This window comes from Rutidosis leptorrhynchoides, chromosome 2, assembly GCF_046630445.1.
Source record: "Rutidosis leptorrhynchoides isolate AG116_Rl617_1_P2 chromosome 2, CSIRO_AGI_Rlap_v1, whole genome shotgun sequence".
Classification (NCBI taxonomy): Eukaryota; Viridiplantae; Streptophyta; class Magnoliopsida; order Asterales; family Asteraceae; genus Rutidosis; species Rutidosis leptorrhynchoides.
In genome coordinates, this window is record NC_092334.1 from 71,975,434 (window position 1) to 71,999,492 (window position 24,059).

At 33.6% G+C, this 24,059-nt stretch overlaps 1 protein-coding gene across 1 annotated transcript; it reads right to left on the reverse strand.

Annotated features, from left to right (window-relative positions):
• Positions 1–291: 291 nt before the first annotated feature.
• Positions 292–23,657, reverse strand: LOC139887971 (uncharacterized). The gene is given in 3 exon segments (XM_071871012.1): positions 292–645; positions 648–835; positions 23,585–23,657. Coding segments are annotated over 3 exon segments (615 nt in total).
• Positions 23,658–24,059: the final 402 nt, after the last annotated feature.

Sequence of the window (24,059 nt, forward strand, 5' to 3'; positions counted from 1 at the left end):
ATTCCTAGCTAACTGTTCCTAGCTAACTGATTACATTTTATTTATCACAATTTTATTTATCGTCATTTAATTTCTGTTATTTATTTTACGCAGGAAGTCGAGCAGTCTCAATTTCACTACAGGATTTTAGAATGAATGCTGGGCTGGGCCACCTCGAATGGCGTGAGCCGCATGCGGGGAGACCCGCACGTACGGTTTTTAGGGGGATCTGGTCGAAAGACCGGCCGGCGCCCACCCGACTAGAGGGACTGAGAAATTAATAGAGTACAAAACTTATCTTCAAGCTTTACCTTATTCTGATCGTTCAGAGGGCGATCGCGGGGTCACTGAATGAAGTCCTCCATTTCTTTCGGAGGTGCTGACCCGCAGCGAGGCAGAGATGACTAAGTGACATATGGAATATGGCGACGACAACAGCATGTCGTAGAAGGAGATAACAAGTGGAGCCAACGACCCACTAAGACTAACGTATCTACAACTACATCCCCGAGCGGCAGTCAAACGGGGGCGTGAATGCGAGATGCCAGCGGAATGATCGGCCGGACAGAGGCTAGGGCTCCTTCCTTCCCACCGCGTCCTTCCTTGTGTGTCGGAGATATAAAGCGAGTGCACCGGAAAAGAACGGGAACTGGGTCGATCTATTCTATGTCGAAGCATCCGAAGCATAACTGCACACTCACACGATCTTTGCCGACAGATAGGAGCATTCGGTGGAACCGGTGAACTACACTTGCTTCTGGATAGATGTGTGGGACAGAGGGCTCGTGGTACCTGCTGCCCACCCTTCCTCCTCTGCTTTGAGAACCGTGTGAACGGAGAGTGGGCAGAAGGAGATCTTCATTATTTAATTATTTATTTATAATTAAATATCGGGACACGTATACAAGGTTTTGACATATCATATCGACGCATCTATATATATATTATTTAGAATAATCATAGATACTCTATATGCAGTAATGATCGAGTTAGCTATACAGGGTTGAGGTTGATTCTATAATAATATATATACTTTAAGTTGTGATCGAGTCTGAGACATGTACACGGGTCACGACATGTATTAATTAATTCGAATATAATATATTAAGCTATATATGAATTATTGAACTGTTAACTGTGGACTATCGACTGTGGACTAATAACATTGGACAATTAAAATGAATTAAAATATTGATTATAACATATGAAACTAAACATTTCTTCAAGTTTGCCACTTGATTTCATCTTAAACCTCATTTGTATCTTAACGATTAGAATCTGCGTTCAAACCTTTCATGATTCTTGAAAACACCTCAATCGAGAGGATGAACCAACTGCATCTCATCTACGAAAGGAAAGATTTATGCATATAGTTATGCACTGGAAAAACTCTCGGAACCTGAGTAAACGTTTAACACGTATATGTGCTAGCTCTTTTGGCATTGCTATTATCGAAAATAACAATGCAATTCCTTTTCAAATTAGTCAATTTTGTCACAGCTCCAGCAAGTCAATTTCGACTTTTCGTTCGAAACAACCTTATTATAACCTTGATATATGTGCGTGATCTTTTATTGTTACCGGGGAACCTTTTATATTCCACCATATTACCATCAGCGTTTAATCATATAAAAACACAATTCTCTTGAAACCACCTCGAATTGATAACCGATGATTCAGGTATGGTAGCATTAAATGCAGAGGAAATAGAAAAATTGTGGATGGTCTAAACGGGCAAAAGATTGATAATAAAGAAGAGAGTGTTAGGAACGCTCGATAGAAAAATTTGGTACTGAAAAACGGATTGAGCTAACCCTGAAGGAGACCAAGAACAAATACAAGGACCATACCCTATATTCAAAGAATACAGGTAATTCTGGTTCCGTTGAAATCTTTAGAGAATATCTTGCTCCGAAGTCATGTTAAAATCTTGCGGAAATTTTTTTTCGTCAACCTTCGAACTTGGAAATTCCAAAATATCATCATAAATATCTTCGATATTTCTGAAGATATTTTCATAAATATTCTCGTCTGAAATTATTTATCTCTTCGTGCTATCTATATTACATCATAAAGGAAACTACTTTAGTTTCTAAATTTCTTTAAAATTTGAGTTTGAATTATGAATGATTTTGAAGTAGTGTTGAAAATTGATGCATGAGTTAGTATAATATAATGACACTTGATCAACATGATTATATTACAGTAAGTCATGCTGAGTTTCTAATGGGACGTGATGATTCACAGATTATAACGTCATCATGTGCCATGTTACATAACTCTTTCATTCTACTTAACTCCTGAACAACTCAAGAAAATGTATTCTTGATGGTTCTATTCTCCGTGATGTTGATAAATTTGAAAATCAAATCGTGCTATCACGTTCCTTCCTGCTTAGAACATTATAATCATTCAAAACTCTATATCTACAAATTCTGGACCATTATTCGCTTGACTTGAAGTCGGGAAGAGAAAACAAAAGCATAGAGCTTCGAAATATAAGGGAGAATATAAAGCCCTATAACAACACATAAATTACAAACCGTGTATATCAATGTTTACTGCAACATAAAGACACGGGAGAATTAAAAACATTATAACCCCAAGGGCGAAGTAGAAGAAAGCAGATTCCTCTGGTGGAAGTTAGAAAAGGAGAATGAGTGTTGCGATAGTAAGGATGAGGACAAGGATCAGAACTGTATTAAGCATTTTCACAATCGTTTGGATGTATGAACTAAGAAAGAAAGTATAGGAATGATGAGAATAATGGAACGGAAGAATTTAATTTATAATGGAAATAACAGACAGAGTAATCGAGGGAGATCATTGTATTTATTTATAGTGATCTTAATCTTAATTTCCTTATTCGCCGGAGAATCAAATCTTTTAGATTTCGAAGATTTTCTTTAAATCCCTCAAATTCCGGAAAATCAACCATGACTACGTCACTGGTTAAGACTGATAATGCTAAAAACGAACATATATTTCATAGCATTATTCCCCAAGAAAGACAAGCTTTTAGTTGCAAATGTTCTATTTACAAGTGATATTCGTTTAAATATTAAAAGGTGAAGACAAAAGACAGATTCGACGAATTGAAGACGCAAACGACCAAAAAGCTCAAAAGTACAAAATACAATCAAAGAGGTTCCAATTATTGATAAGAAACGTCTCGAAATTACAAGAGTACAAGATTCAAAACGCAAAGTACAAGATATTAAATTGTACGCAAGGACGTTCGAAAATCCGGAACCGCGACCAGAGTCAACTCTCAACGCTCGACGCAACGGACTAAAAATTACAAGTCAACTATGCACATGAATATAATATAATATATAAATAATTCTTAAAAATTATATATATATTATATTAATATTTAAAATCGTCGGCAAGAAAGAAGCCAAAGCTGGTGAGCTGGAATTTCAAACTCCGCGACTCGCGAAGTTTGAAGGCAAAAAATGCCGCGAGTCGCGGAGTTCCCCTGGACTCAATTCCCTATAAAAGCAAACGCAGTTTGATCGCAAAAACCATCCAATATAACTCTCTCTCAATATATACGTAAATATATATATATATATATATATATATATATATATATATATATATATATATATATAATTTATATTTTAATTTTAATTTTAATTTTAAATCCTAATAATAAGGGTATGTTAGCGAATGTTGTAAGGGTGTAAGTCGAAATTCTGTCCGTGTAACGCTACGCTATTTTTAATCATTGTAAGTTATGTTCAACCTTTTAAATTTAATGTCTCGTAGCTAAGTTATTATTATGCTTATTTAATCCGAAGTAATCATGATGTTGGGCTAATTACTAAAATTGGGTAATTGGGCCTTGTACCATAATTGGAGTTTGGATAAATGAACGACACTTGTGAAAATTAGACTATGGGCTATTAATGGGTTTTATATTAACTAAACAATACCTTGTTAATTTAATATACAAACTTATAATTCGACGTATTTATATATAACCACATACGCTTGACTGGGTACGGTGGGCGGGATATCTATAAATACCAATAATTATTCATTTTACCGGACACGGAACTGGATTAATAGTTAATAGACTTGTTGAAACAGGGGTGAATTACATTCAAGGGTAATTGGTGTAATTGTTAACAAAGTAGTAAAACCTTGGTTTACACGCAGTCGATAACCTGGTGTATTCATTAAACAAAGTATTAAAACCTTGTTACAATTCGAATCCCCAATTAGTTGAAATATTTGACTTCGGGAATAAGAATAATTTGACGAAGGCTTTCGCTCTTTATATTTATGACTGATGGACTATTATGGACAAATCCATATGGACATATTAAATAATCCAGGACAAAGAACAATTAACCCATGGGCATAAAACTAAAATCAACACGTCAAACATCATGATTACGAAAGTTTAAATAAGCATAATTCTTTTATTTCATATTTAATTTCCTTTATTTTATATTTAATTGCACTTCTAATTATCGCATTTTTATTTATTGTTATTGTATTTAATTGCACTTTTTAATTATCGCAAGTTTATTTTATCGCACTTTTATTATTCGCAATTTCATTATCGTTATTTACTTTACGCTTTAAATTAAGTCTTTTATTTATTTAATATTTTACATTTGGTTTTAACTGCGACTAAAGTTTTAAAATCGACAAACCGGTCATTAAACGGTAAAAACTCCCCTTTATAATAATAATATTACTTATATATATATTTGTATTTTTATAAAAGTAAACTAATATAGCGTTAAGCTTTCTTTAAAGATTTTCCCTGTGGAACGAACCGGACTTACTAAAAACTACACTACTGTACGATTAGGTACACTGCCTATAAGTGTTGCAGCAAGGTTTAAGTATATCCATTCTATAAATAAATAAATATCTTGTGTAAAATTGTATCGTATTTAATAGTATTTCCTTGTAAAATTTAATAGTATTTTATACCCCTTAGCTTTAACATCAAGTATTTTTGGCGCCGCTGCCGGGGATAATCTAGCTTAAAAGCCGGAAGCGCAACGCTAATAATTATAAAAAAAAATATTTTTATTTTTAGTTTACTTTTATTAAAATTCACTTTTGTAAAAATACGTTTTTAATTATTCGAAAATATAAAAAGAAAACAAAAATTTATATATTTTTTTAAGATTTTGTTAAATATTTAAGTTTTATAAAGTTTCTTTATTTTTATTTTATAAAAATATAAGTTTTATTTAAATATTTTTATTTAAAAAAAACCAAAATATATATATATATATATATATATATATATATATATATAAATCTAGTTTTAAGATTTTTATTTTTATTTTTATTTTAGTTTTTAAATATAAGTTTTTATTATATAAATAATTTTATTTAAACAGAAAATATAAAACAGAATAAAAAAAAACGTCGAATTAAAAAAAGTACCTGAGTTGAAAATTGGAACCCCGCGACTCGCGGAGTTTGCTGCTTCGAGCACCGCAACTCGCGGAGCCTCCCTGACACACGTGACAGAACCCTAATTTCGCATTAATTACGGATTTTATTATTATTATTATTATTAATAAACCCTAATTAGTTTAATTATTATTATAATTAGTTTAAGTTTTTAAATTAAATTGTATTTTAAATTTTAATTAGTTTTATTATATATAAAAATTAATAGTTTTATAAAATAAATAATATAAAAATAATATTTTTATAAAAATTGTACTTTTTACAACTTTTTGTATATTTTTATATTTTGTCCCTTTTTAATTGTTTTAGCGTAATTTTTTGTATTTTTCGCTCGTATTTACTTTTAATACATAGTTTTTGCCATAGTTATTTTTATTTCTAGATTTTTAGGCCTTGCCGTAAAATTCCTTAAGTGCTTTTTCTTTAGACTAAGATTTAGGTGCTTTAGAATTTTGCGACACCTTTTTAAGTTTTAGTATCTTTTTAAGTTATTGCCATTTGGGATATAGTTTTTCTTGTAAGCTTTAATATTTTTAGACACCTTTTACCTATGTATCAATTATCATTCCAATTAGTAATCTCAATTTGCGATTATAATTTTAAGTTAGTGGTAGTAATAAGGTTGGGTTAGGCAAGTGTTTTAAAGTTTTATAAGTAACTCTTTTTATTTCTTATTTTTCGACGCCTTTTATTTTTTTCGATCTTTTCTTTTTCGACCTTTTCCGACGCACTCTTTTTCTTTCTTATTTCTCGTCATTCTAGTTTTTAGGACATAGATTTTTATTCTACTTCTTATCTAAATTTCTTAAAATTACGAAAATTTATTTTAAGTGGTTAAATTGATAGACATCAAAATTTTTTGGTTCGTAGTAATAGTTGGATTTGTACGTGGACCGGGTTATTGGAGCCAAACAGTCCTCAATTATATTGAGACCAAACGAATCCTGCCCCTCTGCTGCATCTTTTGGCTATTCGAAACGTGGGCAAAATCAGAAAAGTCTATTGATTGGATAACTTATATAATTTTTCTTTCCTTTTAAAAAAACTAATAGGATATTCAGTGAATGCACCGAGCAAGACGTTCACCACCTTTTGTACGTTCACCACCTGTAACTAGATCAAGACATTTAGCAAATATTACCGCCGTTGATTTTTCTTTAGAATCGTCATCCAGTCGACCAAGTACTCCAGTTCAAATTTCCGATAATCCATTTTTTGAACCCGACCTCACAATTGAGAATCCAGAGAATATTCAGGGACGATTCATAGATCCTGAACCATTAAATTTTCCTCCGGAACCACCAATCATTCAAACAGAGATTGTTGAGGAACGAACCATTAAATTAGAATCCTCTAGTGATTCCGATTCAACAAATTCAATTATGGAGAATCTGGAACCTTTAAGTATGGAAGACCGAATGAGAGCTAAACGCACTGGCCAAGGTCACGCAATTACTCATCCAGAAATTAATGCGCCAGATTATGAAATCAAAGGACAAATTCTACACATGGTGACTAATCAATGCCAATTTAGTGGTGCACCGAAGGAAGATCCAAATGAACATCTTCGTACCTTTAATAGGATCTGCACACTATTTAAAATAAGAGAAGTGGAGGATGAACAGATATATCTCATGTTATTTCCCTGAACTTTAAAGGGAGAAGCCAAAGATTGGTTGGAATCGTTACCTGAAGGGGCGATTGATACATGGGACGTTTTAGTTGAAAAATTTCTTAAACAATTCTTTCCGGCATCTAAAGCCGTAAGACTTCAAGGAGAAATTGTTACGTTCACACAGAAGCCAAATGAAACTCTATATGAGGCGTGGACAAGATTTGGAAAGTTATTAAGAGGATGTCCGCAACATGGTTTAGACACCTGTCAAATAGTACAATTATTCTACCAAGGATGCGACATCACTACAAGGAAAGACATAGATATAGCAGCTGGTGGTTCCATTATGAAGAAAACAGAAACTGATGCTTACAAAATTATTGATAACACTGCTTCCCACTCACATGAGTGGCACCAAGAAAAAGATATCGTTAGATCATCTAAAGCAGCTAGAGCCGATTCTAGCCATGACTTAGATTCCATTTCCGCAAAGATAGATGCTATCGAGAGACGAATGGAAAAGATGACTAAGGATATTCACTCAATACGAATTAGTTGTGAGCAGTGTGGAGGACCACATTTGACAAAAGATTGTCTTAGTATTGAATTAACAATGGAACAAAGAGAGAATGTTTCATATCTAAACCAAAGGCCTGGAAATAATTATCAGAATAATTATCAACCACCAAGACCAATCTACAATCAAAACCAGAATTATAATAGAAATATTCCATACAACAACCAACAAGGTCCTAGCAATCAACAAGTATCCAACAATACTTACAACCAGCAAAGACCTAATTTTCAAAACAAACCACCACAACCCGATGATAAAAAGCCGAATTTAGAATATTTGATGACGAAGCTAGTTGAAACTCAAACGCAGTTTTTCACATCTCAGAAACAAACTAATGAACAAAATGCTCAAGCATTTAGAAATCAACAAGCTTCTATTCAAAACTTGGAACAAGAAGTAAGTAACCTAGCAAGGTTAATAGGTGAAAGAAAATCGGGAAGTTTACCTAGTAATACAAATGCTAACCCCCGGAATGAAACAACTAAAGCCATTACCACAAGAAGTGGTACAACACATAAACTACCTGAAATACCTGTAACTTCTGATGAAGCTATTCCTACTCCACAAGAACCACAACCTGGATCAAGATAAGGAAAAAGAACCGGTAGTTGAAAAGGTTAATGAAGATAACACAGTTAAGGCTAAACCTTATGTTAAACCATACCAACCACCACTTCCTTACCCGAGTAAAATGAAGAAAGAGAAACTTGAAGCCGAGCAATCTAAATTCTTGGATATGTTTAAACAGATAAATGTAAATCTTCCTTTCATTGATATGATTTCGGGAATGCCTAGATATGCTAAATTCTTGAAAGATCTAATCTCGAATAGAAAGAAAATGGAAGAACTCTCAGCTGTTACTATGAACGCTAATTGTTCAGCAGTGCTGTTGAATAAGATACCAGAAAAACTATCTGATCCAGAAAGTTTCACAATTCCATATTTTCTGGGTAGTCTTAGTTCAATAGAAGCATTGGCAGACTTAGGTGCTAGTATAAATTTAATGCCGTATTCACTATACGCTAAACTAGACCTTGGAGAATTGAAACCAACAAGAATAAGCATACAACTAGCCGATAGATCAATAAAATATCTTAGAGGGATAATGGAGAACATACTAGTTAAAGTTGGTACTTTAGTATTTCCAGTAGATTTTGTTGTTCTGGACATGGAAGAAGATTCTTAAGTTCCTCTCATATTAGGAAGACCATTCTTAAACACGGCTAAAGCAATGATAGACGTGTTCGGTAAGAAATTGACCCTAAGTATAGAGGACGAGAGTGTTACCTTTTCAGTTGATAGAGCAATGCAACAACCACAATCTGCAGATGATACATGTTATTATATTCAAACTATAGATGCACATGCAGAATTATTAGAAGAATTTCCAGAATTACAAGGAACAGGAGAATGTTCTTTAGGAGAAGGAACTGAACCAATTGATGAAGCTGAAATGTTAGCTACACTAATAGCTAATGGATATGAACCAACAACAGAAGAAATTCAAATGCTAAAAGAAGAAGACAGATATCGATATAAATCATCGATAGAAGAACCTCCGAAATTAGAGTTAAAGCCACTTCCAAACCATTTGGAATACGCTTATTTACATGGTGAATCTGAATTACTTGTAATAATATCGTCTTCTCTTACTGAAAATGAGAAATCACAACTCATTTCTGTGTTGAAAGCTCATAAACCAGCCATTGCATGGAAGATTCATGATATTAAAGGAATAAGTCCTTCGTATTGCACACATAAAATCCTTATGGAAGAAGGTCATAAAACGTATGTGCAACGCCAATGAAGACTAAATCCTAATATGCAAGATGTAGTTAAGAAAGAAATTATTAAACTACTAGATGCAGGTTTGATATATCCAATTTCTGATAGTCCATGGGTAAGCCCAGTTCAATGCGTGCCTAAGAAGGGTGGCATGACTGTCATTACAAATGAGAAAAATGAGCTTATTCCTACTAGGACTGTAACAGGATGGCGTGTGTGTATTGATTATAGAAAATTAAATGACGCCACCAGAAAAGATCACTTTCCCTTACCTTTCATTGATCAAATGTTGGAAAGATTAGCCGGAAATAGTTACTATTGTTTTCTAGATGGATTTTCTGGATATTTTCAAATTCCAATAGCACCCGAGGACCAAGCGAAAACCACATTCACGTGCCCTTATGGTACTTTTGCTTACAAACGCATGCCATTTGGACTTTGCAACGCCCCTGCAACCTTTCAAAGGTGTATGATGGCGATTTTTCATGACATGATAGAAGAATGCATGAAAGTTTTCATGGATGACTTTTCAGTCTTTGGTGATACATTTGAATCATGTCTAGCTAATCTTGAACGAATGCTGATTAGATGCGAACAATCAAATCTAGTACTTAATTGGGAGAAATGCCATTTCATGGTTAAAGAAGGCATCGTTCTTGGACATAAAATTTCAAAAGAAGGAATTGAAGTAGATAGAGCTAAAGTAGATGTAATTGCTAAACTTCCACATCCCACCAATGTTAGAGGAGTTAGGAGTTTTCTAGGGCATGCCGATTTTTACCGACGTTTCATAAAAGATTTTTCTAAAATTGCCACTCCTATGAATAAACTCCTAGAAAAGGATGCTCCATTCATCTTTTCAGATGAATGTATCAAATCTTTTAATATTCTTAAAGAGAAACTCACTAATGCGCCGATCATGATAACACCAAATTGGAATCTACCGTTTGAACTAATGTGCGATGCAAGTGATTTTGCAATGGGAGCCGTTTTAGGACAAAGGATTGAAAAACGATTTCAACCTATATATTATGCTAGTAAGACGTTACAAGGAGCACAAACGAACTATACAACTACTGAAAAAGAACTCCTTGCTATTGTCTTTGCTTTTGACAAATTTCGTTCATATCTCGTTCTAGCTAAAACGGTGGTCTATACCGACCATTCTGCTCTTAGATACCTATTTTCGAAACAAGATGCTAAACCAAGATTAATCCATTGGATCTTACTCTTACAAGAGTTCGATATTGAAATCCGAGATAAAAGAGGAGCAGAAAATCTCGCCGCTGATCATCTTTCTCGTCTTGAAAATCCTGTGTTAGAAGTTCTAAATGAATCGGCCATACAAGACAACTTTCCTGATGAATATCTATTGAAGATAGATTATAATGAAATCTCATGGTTTGCAGACTATGCAAACTACTTAGTATGTGGATTCCTTGAAAAAGGATTATCATACCAAAAATGAAAGAAATTCTTCAGTGATATAAAACACTATTTCTGGGAAGATCCACATCTGTTTAAAAGTTGTCCCGATGGAATAATACGCCGATGTGTATTCGGAGATGAAGCTAGTAAAATTTTAAACCATTGTCACACAGGACCAACAGGAGGGCATTATGGGCCTCAATTAACAGCAAGAAAAGTTTACGATGCTGGCTTCTATTGGCCTACAATTTACAAAGACGCACACCTTCTTTGCAAATCCTGTGATGCTTGTCAAAGGGCCGGAAAAATAAGTCAACGTGATGAAATGCCACAAAATGTCATTCAAGTATGTGAAGTATTTGACATTTGGGGTATTGACTTTATGGGTCCATTTCCAAAATCTCATAATAATCTCTACATTCTCGTTGCCATTGATTATGTATCTAAATGGGCGGAAGCACAAGCTCTCCCAACTAACGATGCATGAGTTGTAGTCAACTTTTTAAAACGTCTTTTTGCAAGGTTTGGAACACCGAAAGCTTTAATAAGTGATCGGGAAACTCATTTCTGTAATAATCAACTTGAGAAAGTTCTCAAAAGATATGGAGTAACTCATAAAATCTCCACTGCTTATCATCCACAAACAAGTGGACAAGTTGAAAATACCAACCGAGCTTTAAAATGTATTCTAGAGAAAACCGTAGGATCAAATCCGAAGGAATGGTCCATTAAATTGGAGGATGCACTCTGGGCTTTTAGAACAGCCTACAAAACTCCAATTGGAACCACACCTTTTAGACTTGTTTATGGAAAAGCATGTCATCTTCCAGTAGAAATTGAACACAAAGCATTTTGGGCTTTGAAGACATGTAATCTTGATTTACATGAAGCTGAACGTCTACGATTAAGTCAACTAAACGAATTAGAAGAATTAAGACATGAAGCATACGAAAATTCGTTAATCTATAAAGAAAGAACGAAGAAATGGCATGATAAAAGAATTAGAAGTTCAAAAGAATTTAAAGAAGGAGACAGAGTTCTTCTTTTCAATTCACGATTCAAGCTATTTCCTGGAAAATTGAAATCAAGATGGTCTGGACCATTCATAGTCAAAAGAGTTTTCTCATACGGAATGATAGAATTAATAAATTCAAATGGAATTGAATTTAAAGTTAATGGTCACAGAGTTAAACATTACATACATGGTCCGATGGAAGTTGACAATGAAGTTAATCATAATTTCACCACCAAAGAAAACCTTCAAAATGAAAACATAAATATGTTATCAACAACATATGAAAAATCAAAATTAGAATATAAGGAGGATTCAAATTTGAGTGATGAAGAAGAATTCTTATACAAACCTCCCATTCCAAGAAACGAAGAAAAATGTGAACAAGAAATTCAAATAGAAGTGAAAGAACCAAAGAAAGAACACACGAAAAAGGTTTACAAACCAACTCGACTTACTAAAGCAGGAGACCCGGGTGAATTTATCATTTCTTGCTTGCTTAATGATGGTGCTGTATATAATGGACTCGCAGATTTAGGAGCAAGTGCAAATATTATGCCTCTTTCCTTATACAAAAGATTAGGCATGAGTAAATTAAAACCAACCAAAATAGGTGTTCAATCATTTGACCAAACCATTAAACACCCGGTTGGAATAGCAAATAATTTACTTGTTAACGTGGGAAGTTTGACCTTTGTTGCAAACTTCATAGTGATTAATATGGAGGAAAACCTTGATATTCCTCTAATTCTAGGTCACCCATTTTTAGCAACCACCGAGGCATTCATTGATGTAAGAGAAGGTAGAATGACACTTAGGGATGGTGATACATCGATCACCTTTGTGAACCGAAAGTTTAGATCTCCACAAACCAAAACTGTTAGACCAATAAAAACGCATAAGTGTGGGGAAGATGAAGAAACACTTAATGATGATCCAATCACAAAGAATGCCGTTGATGATACGAAATTAGATGAACCCTTTTTTAACAGTTCAACGAAGAAACTTTATAAACGGATTCACGATGCTAAGATTAAAGGAAACTTTAAGTTATATAACCGATTAATATCCAATTTATCGTCAAAAGAAAAGGCGATGTTAGTTGAATTTGTGAAAGATACGGAGGAAATCAACAAATGGATTGAAGTAAAAGTCAAAGATATACAAGTTGTTGATGATTCAATTGAAAATAATGTTAATCACAATTTCAACTAAGTGTGGGGAGAATCAAATCTTTAAAGGATTGTATGTATTTCTGTTAGAGTTAGATTGTCTGTTTTCGTGTAGTTCTCGAAAATAGAACCCGAATGGTCTTTCCCTAGCAGACCCTAAAGAACTAGTCTTCTCCCCCCATTCTAAATTTTTATTTTTTTTTAGGTTTTTACGATATGAAGACTGCTTGTGAACTAAACCATGGTCTAATGCTACACGCTTTGATCACTAAACGTAATAATGACACACTTCTGAGTGAAATAGTATCAGTAATCAGAGAAAGATTGGACGGAGTAAGAAAAGAATCCAGATGCGAAGATAATAAGTTACAATTTGGTAAAGGAAAATCAAAATCCGCAGCGAAAAGAAGAGCACGGCACCTAGAAAGATGTCATAAATGCGGAAAATGGTCACATGGAGGTAAATGTTCAAATAATCAAACATATTCAAATACCGAATTTGTTACTTTATGCAGAGACGGACCGTTCATATGTTTAGAAGAAAAAACATTGAATGCTCTAGGTTACGCCTATGTAGCCATGGAAAACCAATTAAACCGACTATCTTATGAATGGGATAGATCATATAACTAAGAATACTATCTCACAGGTAAGTCTGTACAGTTTTTATTTTTTATTTTTATTTTTAACCTTTTGATAATAAACGCTAATTTGTTCGCTATAAAGTATTAAATTGGTATTGAATAAAATTAGGTTTGGCGACCGAAATTATTGATATCATACAAAAATTTATTACATCACTGCGAAATTTAACGTTTATTCTTAAGGTATAAATATCTTTAATCAATCAACCCAAAATATTTCAAAAATTCGTCATGAGTTAAATTAGGTCTTGGAACCGAAATTACTTTACCGAAAAGAGGGGCGCATATTTTTGATAATATTTGATTGATTAAAGTGGGATAAAAGCCAAAAAGATTTTTAATTTTATTTTTACCATGTTTTTAAAATTAATATATAAATCTTAAATTAATATTGTAAACTTTGTAAAATCAATATATTTAAAATTGTAAATATTTGAAAAATTAATATAAGTTTGGTGTGAATTTATAATATGAATTTTTAAATTAAGTTTGGTGTGAATTTTTAATTTTTAAAATATGAATTTTAATTTTATGCATTTTAAATTTTAAGTTTGGTGTGAATTTTTAATATTAATTTTGAATTTTATATTTAAGTTGTGTGAATTTAAAAATAAAAATTTACTTTATCTCATTAAGTTAAAAATATGATTTTTAAAAATTCGTCGTAAGTTGAAGACTAGGTCTTTGAACCGAAATTGCTTTACCCAAGGGAGGGACGAGAACTTTTATTATCATTATTTTTAATCTTATTGAATTAAAGTATGCCAAAAACATTAAAAAAACCCAAAAATCTTAGCTTTTAAAACAATCACTACAAAAAGACAAATTTTAAAATTTTGTCGAGGGACGGACTAGGACATCGATCCGAAACGACCTCGTCCTAAAACAAAGGAAAACGAAATTTTAAATTTATTTTATTTGTTTTACAAGTTAAGGATTGTTTAAAAAAAAAATACAAACTCCGCGACTCGCGGAGTTTGAAGGGTCAAACACCGCGACTCGCGGAGGGACCAAAACTCAGAAAAAAATAAAAACGTAATCAGATCAGTATCCTCACTCCCCACACCACAAAACTGCGAAATAACACCCGAAAAAACCCGAAAAAACACCCCCAAACTTTGAGCCTAAACATGATTTTGAGAATTAAAGTGGACTTTTTCAAGTCTAAAATTCATGAACTTGATTTTTGAGAGATAATGCCATTTGAAACTTGTTTAATTGCTAGTAATGATTATTTTGACATGTTATTTGAGTTGAATGCTTATGAACTTGGCGAACATTTTCGTATATGCTTATTTGAAAAAGTGTAGATTTGATGAAAATATGTAAATGAGCTTAAGTTTGATATAAATTGATCATGTCATTGTAATTATTTTGATTGATGATTTTGCTGACACTAATGCATATTTGGATGCACAAAAATTGTGTTTGATGTGTTTTGCAGACTGAAAGGGGTGAATCTTCATCCCAAGCTCGCAATGCTCCTGCTGAGAATGCGGAATAACAGGAGGTGGATAACTACTACAAACAAGATATACCTCATCCAGTCATGAAATTCTCTGATATGCACTTGGAAGATTTGCACCCGAACCTGAGATTTGACAGACTTTGGATAGATTATCCAAAATACCAAAGGGGTTTGCATACTCTTCATTCTAAAGCTGTTGAGGTACCTAGGGTCATAGAATGGGGACCATTAGAAGCTGTAGAATTAGCCGGGCCAATAAGGGAATTACTTGCACAGGGGTATGGTAATTCTACTTTTAACGATTGGGTACGGTTATTCAACATGCGTAGACCTGTATATAAAGTATGGTGTGAAGAATTGTTGTGTAGTATATGTAACAGACTGAAACCCGGGCTAGTTGTAAGTTGTCTATTTTTGCCTTTAGGGTTTGTGCTTAGTCTTAAGTGCTTTTTATTTTAATTATTTTATTAGTATTTTAATATAATTGTGTTGTGACCAGTTTGTGACAAGGGTCCCAGAACAGGTTTGTTTATTTTATTTGGACCTCGTTTGGGTTACCTAATCTTGTGCGAAAGATATCAGATAACTGGTAAATACCCGTGTGTGATGGGGTATTGTGTTTTAACACAAATATAAGCTAGTGACCAGCTCTTTTCTTGAGGTTTCCTGAACTTTCCTCTCACTCACACATTCACCTAACCTAAACTTCACCATTTTCATCTCAACCCTAAATCATTTGATCTCGAATTAAAGCTTGATTTTGGTGTCAAATCGTTCCTTATGTTGTTGTGATTCTAACAAGGTAAAGTTTATCTGATTTCGTGATCAAATCAGTGTCAAAATGGGTGTTTTAGTCAAGTTTTATGAAAGTGGGTTTTGATGTCCAAATTGGTTCAATTTGTTGTTGTTTGTTCATAAAAGTTGTGGGTTTATGTTTCTAAATGTTTAGTGTAAAAGATGTAACCAGTTTTGAGGTCAAAAACGTGTCCAAAGTTGAGATTTGGTGATTTTGGGTTGAAACCCGTCACTTTGCTGCTGTTGCAGCTGATGAACTACCTTCGGCCGATGGTCGTTGACCATCGACCGATGGTGAGGACGATCGGCCGATGGACGAGACCATCGACCGATGGTGTATGATTTCTGACCAGCGGATGTAATTTTAACGATCGGCCGATTGGGTGTGACCATCGACCGATGGTGTGTTGACGATCGGCCGATGGATGGGACCATCGACCGATGGTCTTAGGCAGTGAAATTCTTACTAAGTGTGGAATTCTAGCCGTTATGCTGCCCGTTTGTATTTTAGTGTTCATGATGTAAATTTTGAAAGTGCATAAGTGTTAAGCATGAAAATTTTAGCGGACGCAAATTTTTACTAATTTGCTATAATTCGCTGTCAGTGTGTCTAATCTTGATGGGAACACTATTCTAACTTGGTTGTTGCTGTTCTCAGGAGAAAAGGACAAGGAGGAAGCTCAGAAATAATAACTGAGCAGTTGCTGGTAATTGGTGAGTGGGTCTATCTACGGATAGAGTTTAAGTAGCATATCATGCTACCGTGGTTGACTCTTTTACCATGCATAGTGTAGGAATTGCCATGATAGAATAATATCGTTTGCCTGATGTTGTATGTGAATTATGTGTACACTGTGTGAATGGCACCAGTCGGGCCTAGGGAGACTGGGGACTCGAGACCGTGCCTGGGAGAGGTTAGAGTCCGTATGAGGTCAACCGTGCCTAGGGGAGGTTGGGTCCATAGGCTACTAATTGTGGAGTATAGTGTGAATGATGCATCCCCTGCATCTGGATAACTATACTGTTAATTGAGTAGCAGGGACTATCGGTAGACTCAGGCCCGATCAGCTGGGAGTCGTGTGCTCGTACAAGCCGCCGATCCTCGTATTGTCTTATTGTATGCTAGTTGATAGTTAGCATGTGTTGTTGTTAGTATATAGCTTGTGTGTGACTTAAGCTATATCTGTTAGATAGATTCCATTCACTTAGCGGTGCGCTAATCCCCCACATATTCTCCCCTTGCAGGTTTAGGTACTGCTAGTCGAGAAGGGTGCTACAGCAGAAGACATGTTTGACAACCCAACTCTGATGTGGACTTTTGTATAAATAATGTTTTGTGATAACGTAACACCGTTGTGTAAACTTAAACGTAATGACGTGACTTATATTGTGTTTGTTAATAAAGTCTTCCGCTGTGTATTTAAAAAAAAAAAAAAAAAAAAAATGGCCGGTGTTACAGTATAGAATTAAATGATCGGGTAGCTAGTTTAACCGATCGATCTTTTATTAGATTTTTGTTAGGAGGTTCGATGTGCCACATGTCTTTACTAGACATGGCTCTGGCTTTACGTATATATACGCCTGAGGAGTTAGCATCTGCCGATTGTAGAGGGTTGATATTGAACGGTAGGAAGATAGACGAAAATTTTGATACGCATGGTGTATGGAATCAAATGACTAGCCATCACCGATTTAAAGGGGGGAAATTACTCTTATTTGGATATAGATAGAGCAGAGTTAAGAGTAATTCATAGGTTTTTAGCTAATTCGATTACACAAAGAGGTAAGAATAAGGAAAAGGTAAATGACCAGGATTTGTTTTACCATATGTGTATTCGAGACCCACAAAGCGCTGTAAGTATACCTTATTGTGTGGGTTATTATTTATCAGCTATGGTTAGGGGGATGAGACCGCATAGCATAATAGGAGGTGGTATATTTATTACTTTGATTGCTGAATATCTCGGTGTGGATATAAGTCGGGGGGATTATTAGTCGAAGAACCAGAACCCCGCGATACAATAGGTTTAAATGTATACCATGGTGCGAAGGTTTTGAAGAGGCGAAATAACGCCGCAGTACAATACCATGGTAGACATCCACAGGTTGAGAGAAACCAACAGCAAGGTAATGTAGGAGGGGGAAATGAAATAGCAGAAATGCAAAGGTTTATAGCTTCACAAGAGTATGAAAATGCTAGACATAGAGCATTTGAAGATTGGAAAGTTCATCAAAACCAAATCTTAGCTTATTGCCAACATATAGGTAGAAACTATATTCCTACTCCATCGCCCATATTCCCTCCCTGGTCTATAGAGATTCAACCACCGTATCCTACGTATAACCCAGCCGAAGCATTTTATAGCACCTATGGTTATGCATGGAACCCCTACTGGTATCAGTATCATCCCTAGTCTACTTAGTTTTATTTATTTTGTAATTTGTAATGTTGATATGTTTAATACTTATGTTAATATTGTAATAGTTTTTATAATTTTCTAACTTTTATTCTTAGATTTTAATAATTTTTGAATGTGGGGTAATATACCAAACTTCAAAAATATGTATATACGTTTGCAGTTTATTTTATGTACACAACAGGGTAAAACAACGCATTTTCAAAGACTGGCATTAAGTTCAGCAAAAGCAACTAATTTTGACGACAAGATGCAAAATATATGTGAAATAACAACAAGACGGAATGAACAAATGATATGCACCATTTATCATTCAGCAAGCAAACACAAATATGTTTGGAAACTTTGGTAAAATTTAATCATTTTCACACAAATCACCCTCAATAATTTAAATTGTTACTGATTTCTTGCAAATGAGGGCATTGCAAGATCTTAAGTGTGGGAAGGGGTTAAATTCTTTCGGATTTTAAAATTTTTACTTTATACACTTGGTTACCATTAGAAATACTAGTAAAGTAGTAGTTGTATTAGAATCTAGTGCTCTCTGGTAATAAAGAACAGCCCTAGTCTTATATACTGACTACCCAATTCTAGTAAAATTTTTCAAAATTTTCAACTAAATGAACTCAAAATCATGTTTATACATATTTATGAACGATAAAACTAGGTTTTAACACCGAAATTATTGTTACCTTGGAAAGGACATAAATTGAGAAACAAACCAAAATGTTAAAATTCATTTAAAATGGAATAGAGGACAATAAAAAGGAAAATAAAAGCCAAGTGTGGAAAAAATTACCAAGTTATCTTAAACATATGTCACATATTTCTGTAACAAATAACTGAAAATACTTTTGCTTGGGACTAAACTAAACTGTTTTACCCGATGAAAGAAAAGAAGAGATGGATCTACACGATGAATCAATTCCATCATTAAAAGGAAGTAAAGTCTTCCAAAAAAGAAACGCGCTTCTTGATTTAGGTCAGGAAGTTGTCGTTCAGACCAGCTGTAGGTTGACGAAAAATCTAGAAAAGTCATCACTAAAATCAGCAGGAAATCCACGGACCTCAGCATAAAACAGGGTCACCAAGTGGTCAGATTTATCCTAACCATGAGAATGATTTATCTCGTACAATGGGGGGGGCACCGTGCAAATTAGCTGGATAAGACTAATGAATCAGATCCCCAGAAAGGATAATCTCCTTAAAGATTAAAAATCAGCTTTTAAGACTGATATTACTCAATCCTAGAGATTGACCTTAAAGATTGAGAATTACAAACTCATGGAATTCAATGATATCTAAACTCGAGCTTGAACGAGAAAATATTTTGATCAAAAATACAAACCGATTTGTTTTCTGAAAACCCATTTTCAATGCGTTCATTACCATTGAACGTAAAATCCTAGGAATTCACCTGGAATTCATTAGGTCATCTGAACCAAATCGGGTGTCAACCGTAAGAACGGTGGTTGCATAGCATGGTCAAAGACAGGACCTTGTGCCAGATCGAAAAAACATAAGGGTGAGCTTTACTATTGCTCCTACCAAGGATAGTAATTGCGTCCGACACGTTATAGACTATAATTAAAAGCATGTCAGGGGACATTGCCTTAACAGTTGCTTGTTCAACACTTTCCTTTACAACCGGACGGTAGTTTACCGAAAGGTAATATACGGGACAAGTAAACTGGATGTGTTGCTTTCCTAATACAAGGTTAGCAAGTGGGTGACACAAAACCATAAGTTTTGAGCTAAAATTTTCAAATCTGAAACCCACCAAACCCACAAAAATATTTTGCAAACACCGGTGAAGGGTTATTCCGGAAAACTTATCTAGGGTAAAAGCTAGATTTAATTTTCAAAAGATCAAATGTTTTCATAAAGATCCAATTTCCTTAATGGATCTAAATTTTTATAGTCATGTGGGACTGTAAACCATATCGTTACTACCATTGTTTATACCGCCGTAAAGAAATCACTGATGTACAAAGTGTGAAGAATAAAGAAGTGATTATAGTATTTCAAGACTATATTGCTTGAGGACAAGCAACGCTCAAGTGTGGGAATATTTGATAATGCTAAAAACGAACATATATTTCATAGCATTATTCCCCCAAGAAAGACAAGCTTTTAGTTGCAAATGTTCTATTTACAAGTGATATTCGTTTAAATATTAAAAGGTGAAGACAAAAGACATATTCGACGAATTGAAGACGTAAACGACCAAAAAGCTCAAAAGTACAAAATACAATCAAAGAGGTTCTAATTATTGATAAGAAACGTCTCGAAATTACAAGAGTACAAGATTCAAAATGCAAAGTACAAGATATTAAATTGTACGCAAGGACGTTCGAAAATTCGAAACCGGGACCAGAGTCAACTCTCAACGCTCGACGCAACGGACTAAAAATTACAAGTCAACTATGCACATGAATATAATATAATATATAAATAATTCTTAAAAATTATATATATATTATATTAATATTTAAAATCGTCGGCAAGAAAGAAGCCAAAGCTGGTGAGCTGGAATTTCAAACTCCGCGACTCGCGGAGTTTGAAGGCAAAAAATGCCGCGAGTCGCGGAGTTCCCCTGGACTCAATTCCCTATAAAAGCAAACGCAGTTTGATCGCAAAAACCATCCAATATATCTCTCTCTCAATATATACGTAAATATATATATATAATTTATATTTTAATTTTAATTTTAATTTTAAATCCTAATAATAAGGGTATGTTAGCGAATGTTGTAAGGGTGTAAGTCGAAATTCTGTCCGTGTAACGCTACGCTATTTTTAATCATTGTAAGTTATGTTCAACCTTTTTAATTTAATGTCTCGTAGCTAAGTTATTATTATGCTTATTTAATCCGAAGTAATCATGATGTTGGGCTAATTACTAAAATTGGGTAATTGGGCCTTGTACTATAATTGGGGTTTGGATAAAAGAAAAACACTTGTGGAAATTAGACTATGAGCTATTAATGGGTTTTATATTAACTAAACAATACCTTGTTAATTTAATATACAAACTTATAATTCGACGTATTTATATATAACCACATACGCTTGACTGGGTACGGTGGGCGGGATATCTATAAATACCAATAATTATTCATTTTACCGGACACGGAACTGGATTAATAGTTAATAGACTTGTTGAAATAGGGGTGAATTACATTCAAGGGTAATTGGTGTAATTGTTAACAAAGTAGTAAAACCTTGGTTTACACGCAGTCGATAACCTGGTGTATTCATTAAACAAAGTATTAAAACCTTGTTACAATTCGAATCCCCAATTAGTTGAAATATTTGACTTCGGGAATAAGAATAATTTGACGAAGGCTTTCGCTCTTTATATTTATGACTGATGGACTATTATGGACAAATCCGTATGGACATATTAAATAATCCAGGACAAAGAACAATTAACCCATGGGCATAAAACTAAAATCAACACGTCAAACATCATGATTACGAAAGTTTAAATAAGCATAATTCTTTTATTTCATATTTAATTTTCTTTATTTTATATTTAATTGCACTTCTAATTATCGCATTTTTATTTATTGTTATTGTATTTAATTGCACTTTTTAATTATCGCAAGTTTATTTTATCGCACTTTTATTATTCGCAATTTCATTATCGTTATTTACTTTACGCTTTAAATTAAGTCTTTTATTTATTTAATATTTTACATTTGGTTTTAACTGCGACTAAAGTTTTAAAATCGACAAACCGGTCATTAAACGGTAAAAACCCCCCTTTATAATAATAATATTACTTATATATATATATTTGTATTTTTATAAAAGTAAACTAATATAGCGTTAAGCTTTATTTAAAGATTTTCCCTGTGGAACGAACCGGACTTACTAAAAACTACACTACTGTACGATTAGGTACACTGCCTATAAGTGTTGTAGCAAGGTTTAAGTATATCCATTCTATAAATAAATAAATATCTTGTGTAAAATTGTATCATATTTAATAGTATTTCCTTGTAAAATTTAATAGTATTTTATACCCCTTAGCTTTAACATCAAAGACAAATCTGCATTTACTCATCTCAATATTTTGTGATAGCTTCACTCGTACTCTTCACAAAATCAAATTGTTTCGTCTATATTACTCGATGATGATAGAACTCTAATTTTCAGCTCGTATGCGTCATGAAAACATTTTTATTGTTAGCATTGACCATCCCAATCAAATCTCGGGACGAAATTTCTTTAACGGGTAGGTACTGTGACGACCCAGAAATTTCCGACCAAATTTAAACTTAATCTTTATATGTTTCTGACAAGATAAGCAAAGTCTGTAATATTGAGTCTAGAAAATTTTGAAACGATGTTCATATATTCAATTGACCTTCGACTGCTCTTGACGATTCACGAACAATTAATTGTAAATAGATATGTGTGTATGCATATATAAATAATAATTCGAAATATAATTTGAAGTATTATATGTTGGTGTTATTAAAAATTAATAAAATAAAAATAAGGTGTTATAATAATTACTATTTAAAATATATCTCTATATATAAATAAAATATATTAAAAATAAATATTAAATGATTGTAATACCCGTTTGATGTTTCAATTGATATTAAGCAAGTTAAATTCAAACTTATATGATTTTAAAATAAACGGTGATACGAAAATGAGTTCTATAAATTTTAGGCTTATTAAAAATGTATTTAGGAACAATTTGTTAAGTTTTAACATTTTTTTTTATTTCACCCATAAATGAGAGGGACAATTGATGTAATTTTTATTTGATAAATTAATGATCGAATTTTATACCATAATGACCAAAATAAATAAATAAAGTTAATTTAAAAATATGGGATTTTTCTGAATACTTTTATCCGCCACTGATTTATCAACGGAGTACGAAATTTTGTCCGTAATAGGCGACGGCTAACTAATTTCACGTTTTAATTCTTAAAGTATATTATAATTATATGAGATACTTTACGCTTTTGTTATTTTCAACACACTTGCAGAAAACTTGTAAAAAAATATATATTATATAATTTTTGTCCGTGAACTATGATTAAGATGCACTGTGTTTATCTAGTGAATTATATTAATTGAAGGAATTACTGTTTCTACTTTTTCTTTATCAATTATCACTACATATTTACATGTACATTACATAAATGCATCATAACATATACATACAAACACCATCACATACTCGATCAACCTTGGCTCACCTCCTGCTACAACCCATCACCACCACTGGCCACCCTCCACCGGCTTTCACCATCACCTCACTATCCTGCAAACCGTCAACCACCATTACCCTTCTTCTTCTTCTTCTTCTTCTTCTTCTTCTTATTCTTCTCCTTCTTCCCTTTTGTGATCACTCAAACCAATCAAGACCTCGTTACTTTTTATCACAATAACCTACTGCTCGATCACCCATTAACCACCCTCAAACGCCTATCTCCGACTATAGTTTTTCTGGTGCAAGCGACACCCATTTAACCCAAACATGCACCATCGTTTGTTGATTGTTCGTTGCTGTAACTACACTTGCTTTCGTCCCACTTCGAATGAACAACAAGAACATCATAACCACCACACAAACCCATGACCGTTGCTATTTTTTTCATTTTATTGTATGACCACTACTATTTATTCGATGCAAGCTACTACTCCTCGTACTTTTTCCTTTTCTATTCAAAAATCAACATAACAA